Source organism: Panthera tigris, chromosome D3 (genome assembly GCF_018350195.1).
Source record: "Panthera tigris isolate Pti1 chromosome D3, P.tigris_Pti1_mat1.1, whole genome shotgun sequence".
NCBI classification, from domain to species: domain Eukaryota; kingdom Metazoa; phylum Chordata; class Mammalia; order Carnivora; family Felidae; genus Panthera; species Panthera tigris.
In genome coordinates this window covers 46,229,956-46,250,708 of record NC_056671.1, presented here as the reverse complement: position 1 = coordinate 46,250,708, position 20,753 = coordinate 46,229,956, and the positions used below count along the sequence as shown (strand labels likewise).

Sequence of the window (20,753 nt, the reverse complement as noted above, 5' to 3'; positions counted from 1 at the left end):
CCACATAACCTCCTGCTCCACTCTTTCTAGCTTGTGCTCCTAGGAGACTGGATCTAGCCTTCATCCCTTGTGACCATTCACCAGTCCTGCTGAGATCAGGTTGACGACATGCAATCAGGTGACATTGGCCTCCAGTTTCCAATGAGAGCTCAACCTGCTGAGCACAACCTCTTAGCAACGCAGTGTCTGCGGGAGCTGACGTCGGCCACTGTTTCTTATCAGTCGCTGGACCTCTCGGTTAGTCCCCACGCAGCCCCACTCTCAGGTCAGGCTCTCTAGAGTATACCTACCTATTTTGCCTGTCTACCCCCAACCAAGGCCCACTGTGGAGGCCCCAGCCCCGCTTCGAGCTTGCCTGTCTGAGACAGGGTGGCAGGCCTGGGGGCTTTGGACCTTGTCATGCATGCACTGTCCTCAACAAACCTGCCCGCTTACCCTAGAATGAAGATTTGGAGCCCAAACCTAAATACAAATGGCTAGTGCTCACCACAAGGTGACACAGTGGAAGAAATGATAACTTAATTATGCATACATATGGGACACACTGAGAACAACGCTGGAGTGAATGGGTAAGGCTGTATGACCTCAGGCGACTGGCCATCCACCTCCCCAGGCTCCCCAGGTCCGAGGGGACCGCTACTCCACACGCGACAGCCCATTCGGTGGGGAGCTCCACCCTGAGGTGAACACAGTGCAGTCCTTGGAGCTGTGAGACACGGGAAGTAATGGTGACCGGAGCGTGCGGATGACATCTTCCTATAACAGGCCCTAACAAGCGAATCCACCTGGGCTCACCTGCACTGCCCGTGGTCCCTGTCACACTCCGGGGTGGCCGCCCCAATGGCGCCCCTCCTGGAACAGTTGCAGCCTTCGCAGCCGGCCAGGGGGTGGAAGCTGAAGGAATGCGGGTCACACACCTCACACTGGGGCCCGACCGTGTGGGGAAGGCAGAGGCACTTCCCCGTCGTCTCCTCACAAAGGCGCCGGCCACAGTTGCATGCTGGCCAGGGAATAAAGAGACATGGTGTAAGGGTTAGACACCGCCTGGCCACCAGCAGGACTTCACCAACTACCGGGATTTCCAGAAGCTTCTAAGGGTCTGGGAGAAATGTCTCACTTTTTCTTCACTATGGCCATTATTGAGCATGGTAGATCTGAAAGGTATCTTTCTTGGAGCCAAGACCAACCATACCACCTGCTCATGGCAGACACAGTGTGAGGCACAGCTGGACCCACTGGCACCGAGACAGGTACTCAAAGGAACCCACCTAGCTGCAGTTACAAGCCATTCTAATGAGACACCTCTCATTCGACAGAGGGTCCTGTTCCTCACAGGCTCCCTGAAGTGCCTCCACATCACCCTAGTGCACTGAGCTCAAGGTCAGGGCATGATACAGCAGCAGGATCCCCATTAGGCATCGGCTGATCTCCAGGAGAGGACTCTGTGTGCACCACACCAGGACCTCTCACTGCACATGGCCTATGCTGACCCAGCATCTCAGGCCACAAGATGGTTCTTAGATAAAATTCCCTGGGCTTCCCATTGAGACAGTACTATGCTCCTGTGACTCTGGCCCTCCCCTCCTATTTCTTTTTTTTTTTTTTTTTTTTAAGTTTTATTTAGTTATTTTTAGAGAGAGAGAGAGCACACACATGCATGCATGAGTTAGGGAGGGGCAGAGAGAAAAGGAAAGAGAGAATCCCAAGCAGGCTCCATGCTGTCAACACAGAGCCCAATGTGGGGCTTGAACTTGTGAACCGTGTGATCATGACCTGAGCCAAAGCCAAGAGTCAGATGCTTAATCAACTGAGCTAACCAGGTGCCCCACCTCCTCCTATTTCTTTTTTTTTTTTTTTTTTTTTTAAATTTTTTTTTTTTCAACGTTTTTTATTTATTTTTGGGACAGAGAGAGACAGAGCATGAACGGGGGAGGGGCAGAGAGAGAGGGAGACACAGAATCGGAAACAGGCTCCAGGCTCCGAGCCATCAGCCCAGAGCCCGACGCGGGGCTCGAACTCACGGAGCGCGAGATCGTGACCTGGCTGAAGTCGGACGCTTAACCGACTGCGCCACCCAGGCGCCCCCCACCTCCTCCTATTTCAGTTGAACTCTGGTTAGGCTGCAAAAATTGAAGGGGCTTCCGATAGGAAGAGGGATTGAGCCTCCCAATATTTCCATGCTTAAGGCTCTTTACACTCACCTGCTTTGCCAAGTGCATGGGACCCATAACATGGGAAAAACAAATGTTTCTCTTCTAGAACCTACCTACTCAGAATGTGGTCCATGGACCATTGGCATGGGCATCATCTGAGTCCTTAAAAGACATGCAGACTCTCAGCCCCCAACCCAGGCCTCCTGAATAAGAATCTGCATTTTCACAAGATCTCCAGGTGACAGGTGAGTCTCCAGGACAGTGAAATTCAAGAAGGCCTGCCCTAGGGGCACTTGGCTGGCTCAGTCAGTTAAGTGTCTCACTCTTGATACTGGCTCAGGTCATGATCTCACAGCTGTGAGACTGAGCCCTGTGTTGGGCTTCATGCTAGGCATGGAGCCTGCTGGGGATCCTCTCTCTTCCTTTCCCTCTATCCCTCCCTCGTTCTCTTTCTCTCTCTCAAAAAAAAAAGGCCTGCCCGCCCTAGCTGACCATCACCCACCTGGGGCCAGAGACAACCTTGGATGACCCAAACATGCACTTACGCTTGCAGCGTGGGAATCCATAGTAGCCCACTCGACAGCGGGTACACCGTCGCCCAATGACATTGGGTTGGCACTGGCACTGCCCGCCCTCTGGGCTGCAGTGACGGCCAATGGCCCCAGTAGGGTGGCACTCACAGGGCAGTGCGCCCTTGTGGTAAAGGGCCACCAGGGATCTGGCAGAGTTCTTACAGAATCCAGAGGCCGTCTGGGGGCTGTGAAGACAAAATAACTCATGGTATTATCGCGGGAGGCATGCCCAGTAAGAGTCCCAACCTCTCCTTCCCTCTTGCTCCACCAAAGGGTGTTTTAGGGACAGGGCTTTGGAGTCTGGGAAGAAATGAGAGACTATCCCACCCCTGGATTCACAGCCAGTGACAGCCACCCTTCCTTGTGCCCATCCACTCCAGAGCACATCACAGGACTGGCTTGTGGGAACTTTTGATAGCTGAAATAAAAGGGTGAAAATTCACCTACAGGATGGATTCCATGGTATGTGAATTATATCTCAATAAAGTGGTTACCAAAAAAATTATACCTATATGTGTCTATACCAATAACAATAACAATGAAGAGGAAGACAAGGCAAAGTACCTATATTTATTGAATGCTGTGTGTTAGAAGTTTTGCCTACGTCTCAACCTCACAACCACCCAAGTTAGGCCTAAGCCTCACTTCATAGATAAGGCAACTGAGGCTTCTAGAAGTTAAGCAACATGCCCAAGGCCACAGAGCTACAGAGTGACCAAGGAGGCATTCAAACCCATAGCTATTTGACTTCAGGGCCTTTACTCTTAATATTTTCTGTACAGGAGACATTTGCCTACCAGGGCAACCTGGAGCTCCTGGGTCCCTCAGGAAGCCTCCCAGGGGGCAGGGAGTGTCTGCAGAAGTGAAGAGTGGGAACCGATACTCGGGAATATCCTAGGCTCTTAGCATTCAGGGACACAGGGTGAGGGGACAGGGAAGTCAACCTCTCTGTGACACTCCTCATTCAATCAGATGGCAAACGAGAGGGAGAATCGGGGCTGACGTGCTCTCCCAGTAGAAAGTACCCCTTCTGGTTGTCTTTTAGGAATCTGAGTTGGACAACAGGAAGCAGCAAAGAGGCCAAGAAACTCCTAAGCACCCCATGAATCCCAGCTTGGAGGGTGAACCTCTGGTAAGATCGATGTTGAGGATGGTAACCTTGCCCAGACGTGCAGGACAAGGTCTGGTGTGGGATGGTGTATGCAGAGGAAAAGCACCTCCCGCCCCAGACCCAGGACTCACTGCCACCTCCTTGGGCACCAAGAAGAAGAAGACAGACCCAAAGGCCAGCCCCACCCTGGGCCTTGCTCCCAGTGGGAATGTGGGAGAGCCTTCTGAATCTCCACAAAGTTATACTTACTCAATATAAAAACTGTTTCCTCCACAATTGGTGATAAACTCAAATGATTTGTCCACTGATTTTTTGTGAAGTATTTGGTAGTCGTAATTCTCCGCAGGCACCACCAGAACACGGACCTAAAGGAAACCTGTCAGCGTGTCTTTGGATTTCCAACAGCAGGGCACACCTACAGCTATTCATTATATTTTCTCTTCACTAAGATCCATGTTCTTTACTGTTAAGCCCAAGACCAACTGAAACAGGATTTACGAAAAAAAAGAATCACAAGAACTACTTCAAGCCAGTGTTAAAGGCTCAACTCACGTCCCTATGTAGGGAACAGCATGGGCCGGGGCCAGTCCCTCAGAGCACCTGCTCAGAGAAGCGGCAGCCTGAGTGCTATGTGGGGATAGGAGATCTAAGGGGTGAGCAGGAGCCTGTTAGCACTGCCAGGGCCCCATGTGATCTATGCCTGGGGTGGCTCTGGATCTCCAAAGGTTGCAATTTGTATTTTTAAAGGTGAACAAACCAAAATGGCAGGATCAATGGGGGAAACTCGGACCGTGGCTTGCCCTGAAGTTTACATCATGTCAGGCACTTTAGCATGAATAACTGCAGCCCTAGGCTTTAAAGGTACTGCTCGGCTCTCTTACTCTTACTACAGATCAGACTATTCCAGTTATAAATGCTATAGGAAATTTCAAATGTCTTTGTCAACTATTTACCACCTTACAGCTTACAGAGAGCTCACTGCCCTCATGTTAGTCAATCAATAAGCATTTGCCAAGCACCATGTGCCAGGTGGTGTTCTAGGCACAGGAGATATAAAATGCATAAAGCCAGGTCCCTGTCCCTAGGAAGATGGCATCCTCAGAGAGAGAAGGAAGCATGAGGAAGAAACTAGAGGGTCACACAGCAGGGCCTGGACAATGTTACCTGGCTCTCTGGAAGGCTTTACAGGCATTGAGTGACCATGATCCCATCAACCAAGGTAAGGAACAGGGTAGGGGATACCTGGGGTTGTGCAAGTAACAGGCTTAAGTCTGAGGGACTCCTAAGGTCTCTGGCTATGCAGATATGCAGTAGATGGTCCCAAACTGGTCCTGGAGCTCAGAAAATATCAGAGATGAATTCAGAGATGTGGTGTCATTCCCCCCCAGAAGAGAGAATGGAATCAATGGGTACAGATGATAGCATCCACAGAGAAAGGACAGAACAAGAGGGCTTCGCTTCAAACCCAAGGGAATGCCACCATACGGGGACAAAGGGAAAAAGAAGTCACTGAAGGAACACTAGAGCAATTGAGAACAAAATGAGAGAAACAGCTATGGCAGCCCAAAAAAGAAAGCTTCAAGAACAAAGGAGTATTACATGCTTCAGAAAGAGACCAGTCAGGTGAGGAGTGAGGAGGGGCTGATGTAGAGTGAGATTCTTGTTCACCAGAGTTTCTTGCGGGGACTTTTCTCTTCCTGTTCACTTACGTATTGTTCTAATTTCCTTTGACATTAATTGTCGCTGGTTTTTTTTTGTTGTTTTTTTTTTTTTTTGTAAAAGGTAGCCGTAAAATTTAAACATTTTTCTATAAATATGACTTCAATTCCCTGGTGGAGATGTCATCACGAGCCAAACAGGCACACAGAATGGCTGACCAAGGCAAACTGAGGGACAAGAAGAACATACCAACACTAAGGACTTTCCTTCTGGAACCTCCACAGTCACAGCTATCTCTGGCTCTGAGATGTCAAACTCAACCTGATCTTCAGCAATCACTTGGTCCCTGCAGCCAAGTGTGTGGGGGCAAAAAGAGGCACGGAAGACACCTGGGGGCAGAGCAAGAGAGGAGTTCCTGTCACAGTAAGGCATGGACGAGCCGGGCAATCAGCCATGGCGCCTGCTCCCTGAAGCTCACCTGCCCACTGCCGCCCTCCGTCCACAAACACCTGTGTGGGAAATGTTGGGTGCGCTGACTGATAAAAATGGATGACAATGACATATCTGCCCAGGTGTGGTACAAGTCCTCTCAGGGTCATTTGGTTCTAAGTGGAAACAAAGAAAAAAAACTCTTCAAGTTGCAGAACTATGAATATTTAGAGGTTAAAAACCAAAACAACCTAGGTATTTACCCAAGTGAGGTGAAAACCTAGGATCACACAAAACATTCACTCGAATGTTTACAGCAGCACTATTTGTAATCAGAAAGACTGGAAATAAACCAAATGACCCACAACTCAGAATGGATAAACCAGTGGTGGTACAACCATAAATGGTACTGGATGGAGTGTAATTTGGTACAAGGACTTTTGAAAATTGTCTGGCAGCTTTTACCAAAGTCAAACATATCACTGAACAACTTCACTCTTAGGTACATAAATGCACAATGTTTGCCAAGAGGCTGTGCACAAACGTTTCCTGCATTCAAGAACTACTTGTAATAATCCTGTAACGAAGAGTCAGACTCCATTTTGGATGTCTGATCCCTGACAGGTGTCAAGCCCCATCACTCATTTTTAATATTTTGTCCCACACCTGCACAAGCTCGTAAGAAAGCCCGGGTGCACATCCCTTGGCACGGGCAAGAAGTTCAAGGCATACTAATTCTAGCCCATGGGAAGGGAGCCCTCACCTTGGATTCTTCCACCTTCCCGACACCCCAGCCCAACCACAGTGAACACCAGAGTCATGCCTCAACTTTTGCTCAAGCTTGAGTGTGAGCCCTGCTCTCCCCAGAAAACCTCACTATGTGAGTAATGAGTCTTTTCAAACCCTCAAAAAACCCCCAAAAACCAAAACAAAAAACACACACACAAGAAAAACAGCAATAATAAAAGATTATCTTCATCTTTCAGATGAGAAACATGACTTGAAGAAGGCAGGTAATTTGATAAATGTCATACTCTAATTGAAGAGCAAAGCCAGGCCTAGAAATCCTTTGTCATGATTTCAATTCATTTCCCCCTATGATTCTAGGTGGCCTTTCCCTTACGGGATCTTATTAAATTTTATCTCCAAATCCTGTTATTTTTCTAACTTGATGCAATGTGAAATGACATGAGCCATCTTTAGGATTAAAAGGATATAATATCAGGACAAATGGTAAGTCCTACAATTTCATAATTTACAGTGAAAAAATATAGTCCCTTACTATATTTCATCTTAATGCTACAGGTTATTAATCAATAAATGTTGATTGAGAATTTCCTGCCCGAAAGGCATTTTGCTGGTATAGTTGGGGATGCAAACTATTTAAAAAAAAAAATCTGTTAGCCAGAGTAGCTTTTGAAAGTGCTTGCATTCCAACTTGGGAAGACAAGTGATAAACTCAACAATATTAAATACCAGTAGCCCATGAAAATATGAAGTGTCACAAAATGGGCCATGAAAAATTGCCGTATGACTGCGTAGACAGAGATACAGAAAAGGAAGAGGACATCAGGATGGGATGGTCATAGACAGGATTAGACAGATGTCTCATGTGAGGGATTCCCCAAAATTGAGAGTAGAGGTCCTCAAACTCTACGGACATGCAAATTCCTTGGAGAATTTATTAAAACACATACTCCTGGCCCCCACCTCCAGAGTTTCTAACTCAGTAGTCCTGGGGTGGGCTTGCAAACCTGAATTTCTACCAAGTACCCAAGTGATGCAGATGCTTCTGGTAAAGGCCACACTTTGAGTACCATGATTTCGAAACAACACACTCGAGAGGGGTCCCACCTGTGGTGCCTTCAAGGTGACTCCAGTAACATCAGCAGAAGGTGAAGGATCTTGGGGCAGGAGAAGGGAAGACTCACCACTTGGGACATCCAAAATTAATGCTGTTGGAGGAGTTTTGAGAACCATGGAGACACAAGAAGCACTGAAAAAAAAATATTAAAATAACAACCAAAAATGGAACTGTCCATTGGTGAAGAGGTAGACTGTGAGCATAAGACTGTGTGACATCAAAAGGATCCAGTCTTGGAAGAACCACAGGACTGTGGATATCTTTGGACAGAGACACTCAGTGTAGTCAGTTAGCCAAGTGTATTCCAGGAGCCTGCTTGATACAGTAAGCTAAAACAGAAATAAACTCTTAATTTTGAAAAATAGTAACCAGATAGAAAGAAACTTAACAAACTTTCCTTTCTAGAACTAAAATTCATGTTAAATGGATTGATGCAATGAAACATTATTATTCACCTCTAAACATACATGTTGACATAAAATTATATAAAAACAAACAGGACAAATGCACATCATTTCTTTCAGGCACAGCTAGATTTCCCTGTCTTGGTGGTTGCTGTAGCCCTAACCATATGCTAAGATTTCATGACTGTGTCTGTAAGTTATTTCTGAATCTACAACAAAACAACCCTCCCAAAACCCCGATAATCACTGGTTAGCTAATTCTCATAACATAGTGAGGTGGGTCATTATTTTCATGATTTAAAAATTTTTTTAAATTTATTCATTTATTTTTGAGAGAGACAGAGACAGTGTGAGTGAGGGAGAGTCAGAGGGAGAGAGGGAGAGAGAGAATCCCAAGTAGGCTCTGCATCATCAGCGTAGAGCCCGATGCGGGGCTCAAACTCACGAAATCGAGAGATCGTGATCTGAGCCGAAACCAAGAGTCAGATGCCCGACTGACTGAGCCACCCAGGTGCCCCCATGATTTTTTTTTTTTTAATGAAGAGCTTCAGACACAGACATTAAAGGGTGAGAACAAAGTGAGCCTTTGGGAGGGCTCAGAACACAAGTCAGTAAGTACCGTTGAGGGAAAAGCTTAACCATTTCCCTCAGATGCTACTCTGTCAGCTTCCTAAGACTATGGAATTCTGGAAAGACTGCCAGGGGAAATGATTTAGCTCATTTTTTTCTTTTAAGTGATCACCAGCCTTTAGCACCTTGGCCTGTGATCACTTCTGAAGGGAAGCATAAATTCACAGCTTTGCAAGTCCTACAGTACCACTCAGAGCACCAACAAGGGAGAAAGGAAGGGAACTCATTACCTTTGATTAACATATTGCCCGTAACTGGCAATGCACTTGACTTGAGGTCTCAGATATTCAACTGAGAATTCTTCAATGGGTATGATACAAATTTGATGCTGTTGAGCAAATACAATGCAAAAAGGTACGTCATGGTTATTAGCAAAGCCAATGGTATGGTCAAACATACTCTTAAAAAAGCTGTTAAGTACAGAAATCGTCACTGTTATTTTAAAGTAGTAAACATTGCAGAATGGCACTCCCTATGACATCGTTATGTATGACAAACCCTTTTTCCTAGTATACAGGATCACTGCCTAAATGCTCTTGGAATAGTCACATGAATAAATGAAATCATGAAAGTTCAAAAACAACTCTTTGTCAGTGACTTTTGGTGCCTGTTTCTCTCTCCTGCCCTGGGTTGATGCTGGCTCTTCAGATGCCTTGGCAGGGAGAGGGGGAATGTGGGAGGCAACAAGGGAGGCTGCCATTCAAGCCTGTTGTCTCCAGCTCCTGCTACAAATAATCTTACTTGGGGTGCCTGGGTGGTTCAGTTGGTTAAGCATCCAACCCTTGATTTCAGCTCAGGTCATGATCTCATGGTTTGTGAGTTCGAGTTGTGCATCAGACTCTGTGCTGACAGCACGGAGTCCGCTTGGGTCCTCTCTCTCTCTCCCTCTCACTCTGCTCCTCCCCTCTTGTGCTCTCACTCTGTCAAAAATAAATAAATAAACATTAAAAAAAAAACCAACAAAAAACAGGGGCGCCTGGGTGTCTCAGTCAGTTAAACGTCCGACTTGGGCTCAGGTCATGATCTCACGGTTCATGAGTTCGAGTCCCATGTCGGGCTCTGTGCCGACAGCTCAGAGCCTACAGCCTGCTTCAGGATCTTTATCTCCCTCCCTCTCTCTCTGCTCCTCCCCTGCTTGCACTCTGTCTCTCTCTCTGTCTCAAAAATAAATAAAAATTTAAAAACAAACTTGATGTTTAAAAAAAAATGAAAAATAAAAAACAAAAACAAGAAAACCCCACAAATAATCTTTCTTAACAGAGGAGGACTCAAATCTCAGGCACATTTGGGCTTCACTGAAGGAACTGTCTCCAGAGCTAGTTTTTTACTTATCAATACATTTTATTTTAATCAAAACTGTATTACCGGCTTGATCACAAACCTATTCAATAAAAATTTTTATTGAACACCTACTACATGCCAGGCACTGAGACTAGGGGATCCTACAAGACCAAGATGGATAATACCCCTGCCCTCACATAGCTTAAATTGTAGTTAGACATCTGAATGATATTTGACTCTGAATGACATTTGATTATGTCAAAAAGGACAAACTTATGCTTACTAGATAAAGATTCAGTCCTGTTATAATTTCCAAAGATGAGGAGGTTAAGATTAGCTTGGATTGTTATGTTTATAAAAAGAGTCACAATTTTAAAAAGAAAGTCTTAAGTCATTACATAATTTATGTAATAACTTTTAACAACTCAATGCAAGATAATTTTTCAGAGAAGGCTCAAAGTTTTTAATACTGTCAAGCACAAATATTTAAAACATATCAGAACAGGCTGGCCTGGCATTTCCCAGAATGTGATACATGCTTAATATTAGCAATGACAGGAAGTTGCTTCATACTTAGTTACTCTTCTGTTCCCTGAGACATTTATTATAAATCTAGCCACCCCTCCCTCGCTCAGATCCCACTGCCTGTGTTTATCATAATTCTCAATATTTTTTTTTAAATTTTTTTTTAACGCTTATTTATTTTTGAGACAGAGAGAGACAGAGCATGAACGGGGGAGGGGCAGAGAGAGAGGGAGACACAGAAATGGAAGCAGGCTCCAGGCTCTGAGCCATCGGCCCAGAGCCCGATGCGGGGCTCGAACTCACGGAGTGTGAGATCGTGACCTGAGCTAAAGTCGGACGCTTAACCGACTGAGCCACCCAGGCGCCCCAATTCTCAATATTTAAGTCATGCTATTAAAAGGAAGGCATGAAGGGTATTTAATCTGCCAAACTTGGAATTTTAACTCTTAACGATATATATCTAACTGAATACTATACTTTTTAAGATAGAGTAACAACAGTCTGGAAAAGAAATACCAGGTGATTGCAATCTTGAAAATTCTTAAGGAATTTGCCAAGAAGCTAATAGACATAATAAAATGGAAAAATGGGAAAGAAAATAAGCAGTAACTAGTGCATTTCTATATACCAGCATGATAATAAATTGGGACCTATTAAGAACAAAAGATACTTCGTTCATAATAGTAACAATGGATAAACATTAATAAAATAGAGTTTTGTGAGATATGTTCAAATGTGATGACCAAACTTTACTGAGTGCTATAAAAAGGCTCAAATAAAGGAAGAGGCAAGACAGAGTTCTAGATGGGAAGGAAAGACATCATTAAGTTGGCAATTCTTCACAGGTTCATTTTAGAGATGTAATACAAAGACCGCCAACATTTTTAATAAGTTTTAAAATATAGATATAACAACAAAATGCTTCTACAACTCAAAGGGCAAAACAGAAGCATACCAGAAGGAATCGGGCCCCACGCACTTTGAGCTGAATGTCTGCATCTGCTAACAGTTCATAGACAGCGATGCGACTCCTGCCATCAGTCACAACACTCCGGCAGAGGATGCTGCAAGAGGAAAAAGTTTTCTTAGCCTGACTTCTCTGGTCTCCCTGACTTTGTGTCTCCCCATGGGATAGCTGACTGCTCTTCAGCTTCTCCTGTTTATAACCAGGTTGCTGACGGCAAATTTTCCTACACAACGAGTTTAAGAGGGATGTATGCAGTCCACAAGCAATATAAGAGAAAGAACCTTCCGACTGTGGTCTGAGCTGCACGTCTCAGGGCAGCTCTTCCAAACCAGCTTGATGTAATACTCGGTCTAGTCATTGGGAGAAAAAGTCCCAGGGTCAATAACGTCTGATCTCCTAGACACAACCTATGAGAAATTTATCAGTATTGTTGGTACCATTGGTGACTGAAGATGCCTACTGGCCTCCCAGCGATGATTCCACACCATGTCAGCACTAGGGCTGGCCTTTCTCCAGCCATGAGAAACCAGAGCTTGCCTTTGCAAGCTCAGTCTGCTTTCCGCATCCTTCCTTCCTCATTGTACCAGCTACGCTCCTTACCTCCACCCCATCAGGTGAAATACGGAGTTCAGGAACATTTCAAAGGTCACGGTTTGGAACCAAAGAACACACTCTAATGGCACAACCCCTAACGGAAGTATTTTCGGAGAAATGTTTCTGACTTCATATTCTGTAGCAACTTTTCTGTCTGTAAATACAATTTGGAAACTAGAGTCAAACTATATCTATCTCTGAGAAGAAATGGCTGTCTGAGAGATGTTTGAAAAGATTGATGCAATGACTTTCTGGCAAAGATTAAAATGAGATAGTATATACAGAGCCATGGTTAGAAACTCAATGAATAGTTGTGTTGTTTTCTCTTTTGTGCATGTGTACATGTATGAAATTAAAGTGCATTCCTTTTGGATTCAATCATAACCCTGGGAGTTAAATATATTAAGTGATTCATTTAGACTTAGTCTTATCCATATCCTTTTAAAATTCTTACTAAGAATAGACAAACGGTAATAACGGGATTGATTTCATCATGAGTGATCACCTCTCTTACAGAAGGCAGATCATATTTATCACAACACTGTTCTGAAAAGTGGTATTTTAATTAGCACCGCGACTTTTCTGTTGGGATATTTTTTAAAATAACACCATTAGAACTCACTCGAGAATGTTGGGAAAGGTTCAACCCTCAGCAGGAAAAGCTGCAGTGTCGAAAGGGCCTGTCATGTGAAATAGGCTTTTATGGGTCAAATATTTTCCAATTGCACCATATTTTTGGACTCCAGTACTAATAGCCTGTTCATTTTCACTTAGTCACATGACAGCCAAAGTAGAGAAGAAGGAAATATTTTAGAGGAGTTGAAATAATACCACGAGACTTTCCTGGAAATGGTTAAACACATTAGAAGGAAGTCCTAGTCTAATACAATACTGTCTTGGGATTCTAATGTCCCTGGGGAAGAACCTAGGGCTGTCATGTCCAGAGCCAAAACGATCTGTGGAATACCGCACAGTTCTCCTCCCCAAATGCCATGCAGACAGAGGTCATGAAACCAAGCTCGTGGCTTATGGAACCCTGGAAGGGTGACCATTCTTTCCTGAGCTTTGAAAACACTTCTCTGCTTGGAAAAGATGTTCTCAGCCTCTTCTGAGACGGTTCGGAGAGCCACCAGGGACATTAGGAGTGTTTCCTACTGGGCTCTCAGCCATCACCACCTTGTATCTTGTGGAGCAGGGATCAAGCAATATGATCTGGAAAGCTGAGTCAGAGAGCTGAACCAGAGGGTGGACTTGGAGGAACAGGGTACAGAGGAGCCCTGCCTCAACCCTGTGGCCAACAGTCTCCAGGACTCAGGTGGTGAGGTGACCCACCCACCTAGGAGTGTACATTCCAGTGGTTGCTGATGTCATCCACAGATTAAACTAACATTTTCAGATAATGATAGAACATTCTGGAGAACTTTTTTGGCCCATCTGGTACTCCTACTAAAAATCCAAATGCAATTATGTCCTTTGTTTTTTTGTGGGTTTTTTTTTGTTTTTTGTTTTTTTCGTTTTTTTGTTTTTGTTTTATCATCACCCCAGAGAAAAGGGCTGATGAGATTTTTTAAATGATTTTTAAAAGAAGCCCTCACAGCTGCTTTTTTAGGGTTGCTGAGAGCATGATGTTAATTCAATAACCATTTCATCAAGTCTCATAAAAGTTTCCATTCTAAGTTCCTAAAAGTAACTCTTTTCATAAGTTCTTTTATTTGCAAAACAGGGAAAATGTCCAACTACTTCAGGTCATTTGAAGTTTGACAAAAAGCCACAGGCAAGTAGTGGTAATAAAATGTCCAAGGCCTTGGCCAAGAACTGGGTGGGTTCATTGCAGTTTGCCACCTGCTGTCTGAAGAGACTGACTTCCGTGCCATTATTATACAATTAATTTCATGTTGGAAACACCCCGTGAGCTGATTCTTTAATTAAAGCATATTCTGAACATTTGCATATATCTTGAAATATTATACGAAAAAACAACTTTTAATAAATCTTTGCCAAGGTTCTTGGAAGACAGTAACTTAAACAGGGTGAATTTTAAAATCTTTGGCTAGGGGCACCTGGGTGGCTTAGTCAGTTAAGCATTGGACTTTGGCTCAGGTCACAATCTCACAGTTTGTGAGTTTGAGCCCCGCATCTGGCTCTGTGCTGGCAGTGGGGAGCCCACTTTGGACCCTCTGTCCCCCTCTCTCTCTGCCCCTCCCCAGCTTGCAAACTCTTTCTCTCAAAAATGAATAAGCATTAAAAAAAATAAAATCTTTGGTTAATTATTTTTCACCTGATGATCCTCAAACATCAATTATTCCCAGTTTCTGAAGGGCATGTTGGGAAGGCGGTTGTGACAGAGGCAGTCTTTTCTCCTATTCCACACACCCAGGTGCTCTACACAGCATGTGAAGTGAGAACACTGACTTCACTGCACCACACAGGGGTGACGGAGAATAAAATAAAAAGGTCGTGCTGCTTCCTGGGAATCTGAGCGAAAGGAGTGAGCAGAATACACAGTTTTTCAAGAAAATGCAACATTTTCAAGATGATGCCCACAGAGAAGTCTCCCAGTACTCACACTGGGGGTGACGCCAGACAGCACGGTCACCTGCTTGTTTTCAAGATCAGCCTCAAAAAGGAAACAACATCCCAATCCAGATAAAAACCAAAGTTCCCAAAGCTGACCTCCTGATCGTTCAGGAACAAAGGGATCCCCCAGGGCAGGACTGATTACCTGTACATGCAGCTGTAGATGTTCACCTGGCCTCTCAGGACTGACCCAGGGCTCTGCATGTGCACAGCAACCACAGACAGCTGGTCTGCTCCCGTGGAATACTCCACCACCACCACGTAGTGGCTGACCTGGGGAACTCGCAGCCGCAGCTGTATCTCCACCTGTCAGAGAGCCCGAGCAGGTGGATGTGAAATGTACCGGATGAGTTTACATGGGCAATAGTGAAGGCAAGGCTGAGCAGACATCTGGGAACAGTGTACGTCATCACAGTAAGAAACGCGGTCCTATGGGTAGGAATGCCAGATAAAATACGGGATGGGGACGCCGGGATGGCTCACTCGGTTAAGCTTCCAACTTGGGCTCAGGTCAAGGTCTCGTGGTTGGTGAGTTCGAGCCCTGCATCAGACTCTCCGCTGTCAGCACAGAGCCCACTTCGGATCCTCTTCCCCACCCCCACCCCCAACCTCTCTCTGCCCCTCCCCTGCTCACACTCCCTCTCTCTCTCTCTCAAAAATAAATAAATAAAATTTTAAAAATGCAGGATGAACCATTAAGTATGAAATTCAGATAAACAACACATAACTGTGGTTTATCTGTGATTCAAACTTAATGGTGCATTGGTATTTTTTTCTAAATCTGGCAACCTTACTTATAGGGGCTTCTACTCCCATTACCCATATATTTGCCTTGTTTCTCAAGGCAAAAGACACTCTAAAACTTGAGGTAAAAAGCAATCTCCAATGGGTGAGAAAAGGATAGAGGTATGCCTTGAGGCTCTTTTGCTGTTTTTCAATTTAAAGAGTGAACTTTAGATTATATGGATGCAGATAACGTGACGTGATATATGCAGCTCACTCCTGGGATAATAACTAGTAATAGTTTGGTTTTCATGCTTCCAAACCATTTTCCACATCTGAAAATGCACACATATGTACCTTTTTTTTTTTTTAAAGAAAAACTGTGCTCATAGTAGGAATCATGGATGTTTTTATACCATGACAGCAGAGCTGAGTAGCTCCAACAGAGTCCATATGGCTCATAAAGCTGAAAATATTTACTATCTGGCCTTGTACCAAAAACAAGCAAACAAAAAACCAAACCAAAACCAAACCAAAAAACAACCCGCCCCCACCATCCCCTATTGGTTAGGAGCTTGGAGTATGGAACCATACTGCCTCCAGCTGTGTGACTTCGAGCAAGTTACTTAATGTCTGTATGCTTCGGTATCCTCCTGTGTACAAATGAGGATAGCAAGAGTACCCACCTCTTAAAATTATCATGAGGATTAAATGAATGAATATATGAAGGACTCTTAGAAGGGTATTTGGCATGTCATAAGCACTCTGTAAATATTGATGATCATAACTGTGATTATTGCCTTTTGCCACGTCTTGCTTTTTTTACTCAACAAGATTTTCTCTGTCTGTAGCTACATACAGATAAACTTCATTTTCCTAACGGCCTCCCACCTTTCCACAGTGTGAGTGTAAATTAATTTATTTAGCTAATCCCCTATTGATGGTAACACTTACATTGTCTCTAATTTTCCCTATTAGCATAGAATGTTACATGATCACGTGTATGTATGTATGTGTGTGTGTGTGTATAGATAGGTAAATATCCTTATGCTGGTATTTCTGTAAGATTCCTAGAAGTAGAATTGCTGGGTCAAAGTATACGTGCATATTGAATGTCTGAGCCAATATTGGAACTACATTCCACAGCAGTTTAACCCACTTGAGTCTGTAATCTCAGGCCCAGCCAAGCTTTACCATACTTAATTAAAATCCTCCCTCCCTCCGTCTTCAGGATATTCACATTTACTGTTCTCTCTGCACAGCCCTGAACCACACAACTAATGCTTTCCCCGATGATTTTTCTATCACTTATATAATAGAAAGACTTACTTCAGGGGAAAAAAAAGTGGATTATCCACACCACTTTTCCACTCTGTTCTGGAGTGAAATATGGGTCTGTGTGGGGAGGTTATTAGCAGCATTTCTCCCTGGGGCATCTCCAAACAAGGGTCTGTCTGTCTTCACCCCACCATAAAACACACACAAGCCAATAATGTATATTCACTTTTCTCCCAGAAGTTATTACTGGCTGCCAGTTCTATCACAGCACTCTATTATAAGTTTCTATTGTTCTTTCCACTCTGAGTCCTAGTCATTGATTTTTTGGAAGATGTGTGGGAAGGCTTCTGAATTCATCTAAGGGTAAAAGTAGGTTTTCAGAAACTCAGATAAACGATAAATGATGGCAAATAGAAACTTTACTATTTGCTATTTGTTATCAATTATTTATCTTAGTAAAAGGGAACTTAAAGAGAACCAGTGTCAAACTGGAAGGATCTTTCTGGTTTTATGGCATAGAACTGCCCTCACCTGGTTATGAGTGTTTCAAGATAAAGACATAAAAGGCAGGCATGTCAAATCTGGTACTTACACAAAGCTAAGAGGGGTGATTAACATGTCTGGTGTCAAAATGAGGATTCAAAATGACTTGGTCAATCTATACTTATTAAACACCTCCTCTATGCCAGCTCACCTGATGGGCATACAATGGGAAACAAGACATATCTGGTCTCTGCCCTCAGACTTTAATCAAATAATTAGACAATTAGACAAACACAGTGTGAAATTACACATATGGCAAATATTCTGCATAGGTTCTTAGAGGACAGCCTGAGCCAGTCAGGGAGACTAGGGAAGGGGAAGATTTCCTGAAGAAGCAACAACTTGGCTGAGTGCTAGAGGACAAGGAACAGACAGCCAGGACCCAGGGGGAGGGAGGAGCATTCAGGCACAGGGAACATCCTGCAGCAGGAGGCTAACCTATGACACACAGGCTGTAGGGTAACAAATAATGTTAAGTCCAAGAGACTGAAGGCAGGCCACGGTGACAAGGAACAGAGAGCAAGAGGAGGCATTGGGAGGAAGGTGGGGTAGCCTTAGAGGCCATTAAAATCTTTTGTCTCTATCCTAAAGCAGTAAGCTGTTATCGTAATGTTCCAATTGGGTATGGGTGAGGATGGGGCGAGAGTGCCTGTGATGATCAGATATTATATTTCTATCAACATGAGTATGCTGACTATCATATGGAGTGTGGACTGGGAGATGCAATGGGCAAGAGCTGGTGTGAGTGAGCTAATCAGGAGGTTACTGCAGAGATCCTCGTGAAAGATGATGATCAAATATTGGGCAAGAAAGATACACAAAGAGAAGTAGAGACATTTAAGAAAAGACATTAAGATTCAGGGATGGGTTGTCTTTGGTAAGGGAGGGAACGGAAGAAATCATGGATGACCCTACGAATTCTGATTTTATAAAATTAGATGGATGGTGGTACCATTTACTTAGGTAGTAAAATGTAATTTGAGATCCCTTCGAGACACCTAAGAGGTAATGTCAGGAAGGAAGTTGGCAATGCTGTTCTGCACATAAAAGGACAGGTATGACTGAACATACCACTTTGGGAGTTATCTGTGTCGAGTTGGCATCTAACACAATAGGCTTGGAGGAGGCTGCTTAGGGAGAGAACATAAAGTAAAAAGACAAAGGCTAAAACTGAACCTCAACAAATTCTAACACTTAATGGCTAGATAGAGGTTGAACCTGTAAATGATATTCTAAGGAAGCAGCCGGAGAGGTAGGAAGAGATCCAGACCACTCTTAAATTATGAAAAACAAGTTAAGAGAGTGTTTTAACTTGGAAGGGATATTCAACAAGTATTGAAAGCTGCTGAGAAGTTAAACAGATGAACACATGAGGAATGAAAATAATCACTGGATTTACTGACAAGATTGGAAACTGAGAGAGAGAGAGAAGGAGAGAGAGAGAAGGAGAAGAAGGAAGGAAGGAAGGAAGGAAGGAAGGAAGGAAGGAAGGAAGGAAGGAAAGAAAGAAAGGTAATGGAGTAGGAGAGATGAAAGCCAGACTGCTGTGGGTAGAGATGTGAATGGAAGTGAAAGAATCGGGAACAGTGTAGAATGTCGAATTCTTTGGAGAAGTTTGGTTGTGAAGGAGGCAAGAGGTATAGCTGAGGGACTGTGGGAAGGGAAAGGAGGGTTTTAATAAAAAGGGGATAGAACTTAGCATTTTTAAAATATGAGGGTGACTCCCAGTTCAGACGGCACAGTGAATTGACATTTTCTGCACCCCTTCCACTCCAAGAGATAGCAACTATAGATAAAATGTTTTAAAAGGAAAACAAAAAGACGTGTTTTAGATTTAAAAACTGATGGACCAGAAGTAAAAGAAAAACTCGAAACGCACTGGGGCTGAAGTCAGGGGTCTGCTGTCCTCAAGGTCTGGAAGCAGCCTGTCTTGGTCAGCAGTTCAGCTCTTGCGGAGTAAAGAAAACTAAAGACGCCTCAATGAGACAGTGGTCAGATCCAGGCTCATTTTTTTTTAAGACAAAGAGGAATGTTCCCTCAAATCATGAAAAGCTGAAAAAGTTGCTGACAATCTGCCAGTTGGGTTTCAGCTTTACAAGAAGCTATAGAATTTGGGAATCAAATATCAAAGATACAGCCTCATAACCAAGAACTGATTTAAGCCACCTACGTACTCAGTGTCTGAATCTGTGCCATCCCCAGTATCACAGCGATAGAAGTGGCATATTTAATGCTTGCCTCTGAGCTAAGGGTCCAGAGGACTGGTGAGACATTGCAAAACTACTAGGCTGAGATGGCTAGCAAGAAAAAGGGAGATGATAAAAAGCTTCCATTTAAAATAAGCCAATAAGCCTGCAAACAAAATAAGTCTCCAAAACACATAAAGAAATCTAATGTTAGAAACATGCAACAATATCATCAATCAGAAGATGAATTTACTTCAGATAAGATGAATTTTATCAGAGAGTCTGACAAAGACTTTAAAATGAATACACTGGTCCCTAATCTGAAATCTTCAAATGTGGAAAAGGAATATTTTTTGGATCTTGTTTGGATGCGAAACTTAATCTCACCTAACCAATCATCACTTTGTGGCAAAATGTGACTTGAACTAAGTCCACGTATACAGTCTTAATGTATTTCTCTTGAAGTGCCTATTCAAGCTTTTTGTTGGAGAAATATCAACCTGTTTGATTATAGGGTGTTGGCCAGGACCCCAATGGAGATGATGATGATGATGATGATGATGATGATGATGATGATGATGATGTGTGTGTGTGCGCAGAATCTTTAAAATTCTGAATTCTGGGGCGCCTGGGTGGCTCAGTCAGTTAAGCGTCCGGCTCTTGGGTTTGGTTCAGGTCATCATCTCACAGTTCGTGAGTTCGAGCCAGACATCAGGCTGGACATCAGACATCAGACAGCACGGAGCCAGCTTGAGATTTCTCTCTTCCTCTCTCTCTGCCCCTCCCCTGTTTGCTCTCTCTCTCTCTCTCTCTCTCAAATAAATAAACTTAAAAAAAATTTTTAAATGCTGAATTATGAAACACACCTGCCTCCAAGGGCATTAAGATACTCAAAAATATAAATGAAAGAGGAATCTCTTTAAAAAGTAAATAAAGTTACAAAACTAAATTGGTGGGAAAAAAATAAGGAAAAGTAAATATGAGTAAGAGCCAATTAGAAATCTTTGAGATTAACAGTATAAATTAAACTGAACCAACAGGCTGGATAAAATCTAAACTGGAGATAGTGAAACATCCGTGGATTCTAAGAAAGTCTTGAGGAATTCACCCGTAAAGCAGCACAAAGAGCCAAAGCTATATAAAAATATGAAAGAGTAGTTTGTAGACAGACTGTGAGGTTCCAACATTCATCCAGGCTGATTTCCAGAAAAGAAGAATGTAAGGAATGGCAGCAAAATTACATTTGAAGTGATAACA

General features: G+C 43.6%; 1 protein-coding gene across 6 annotated transcripts in view; it reads right to left on the bottom strand.

Moving 5' to 3' along the window:
• The window catches only part of LAMA3 (laminin subunit alpha 3), a 274,575-nt gene that overhangs the window by 105,961 nt on the left and 147,861 nt on the right, over positions 1 to 20,753 (bottom strand). For 5 of the 6 annotated variants that reach the window (XM_042961482.1, XM_042961481.1, XM_042961480.1 and 2 more), the window contains 9 exons: positions 14,912 to 15,072; positions 11,584 to 11,692; positions 9,053 to 9,150; positions 7,779 to 7,920; positions 5,974 to 6,100; positions 5,745 to 5,884; positions 4,086 to 4,201; positions 2,699 to 2,910; positions 796 to 1,000 (listed from right to left, as the gene is read on the bottom strand). In XM_042961482.1, the coding sequence (XP_042817416.1) occupies positions 796 to 1,000; positions 2,699 to 2,910; positions 4,086 to 4,201; positions 5,745 to 5,884; positions 5,974 to 6,100; positions 7,779 to 7,920; positions 9,053 to 9,150; positions 11,584 to 11,692; positions 14,912 to 15,072 (1,310 nt within the window). Of the gene's footprint in view, positions 1 to 795; positions 1,001 to 2,698; positions 2,911 to 4,085; positions 4,202 to 5,744; positions 5,885 to 5,973; positions 6,101 to 7,778; positions 7,921 to 9,052; positions 9,151 to 11,583; positions 11,693 to 14,911; positions 15,073 to 20,753 lie in introns of those variants that run through there. The other variant, XM_042961485.1, reaches the window with a different exon arrangement.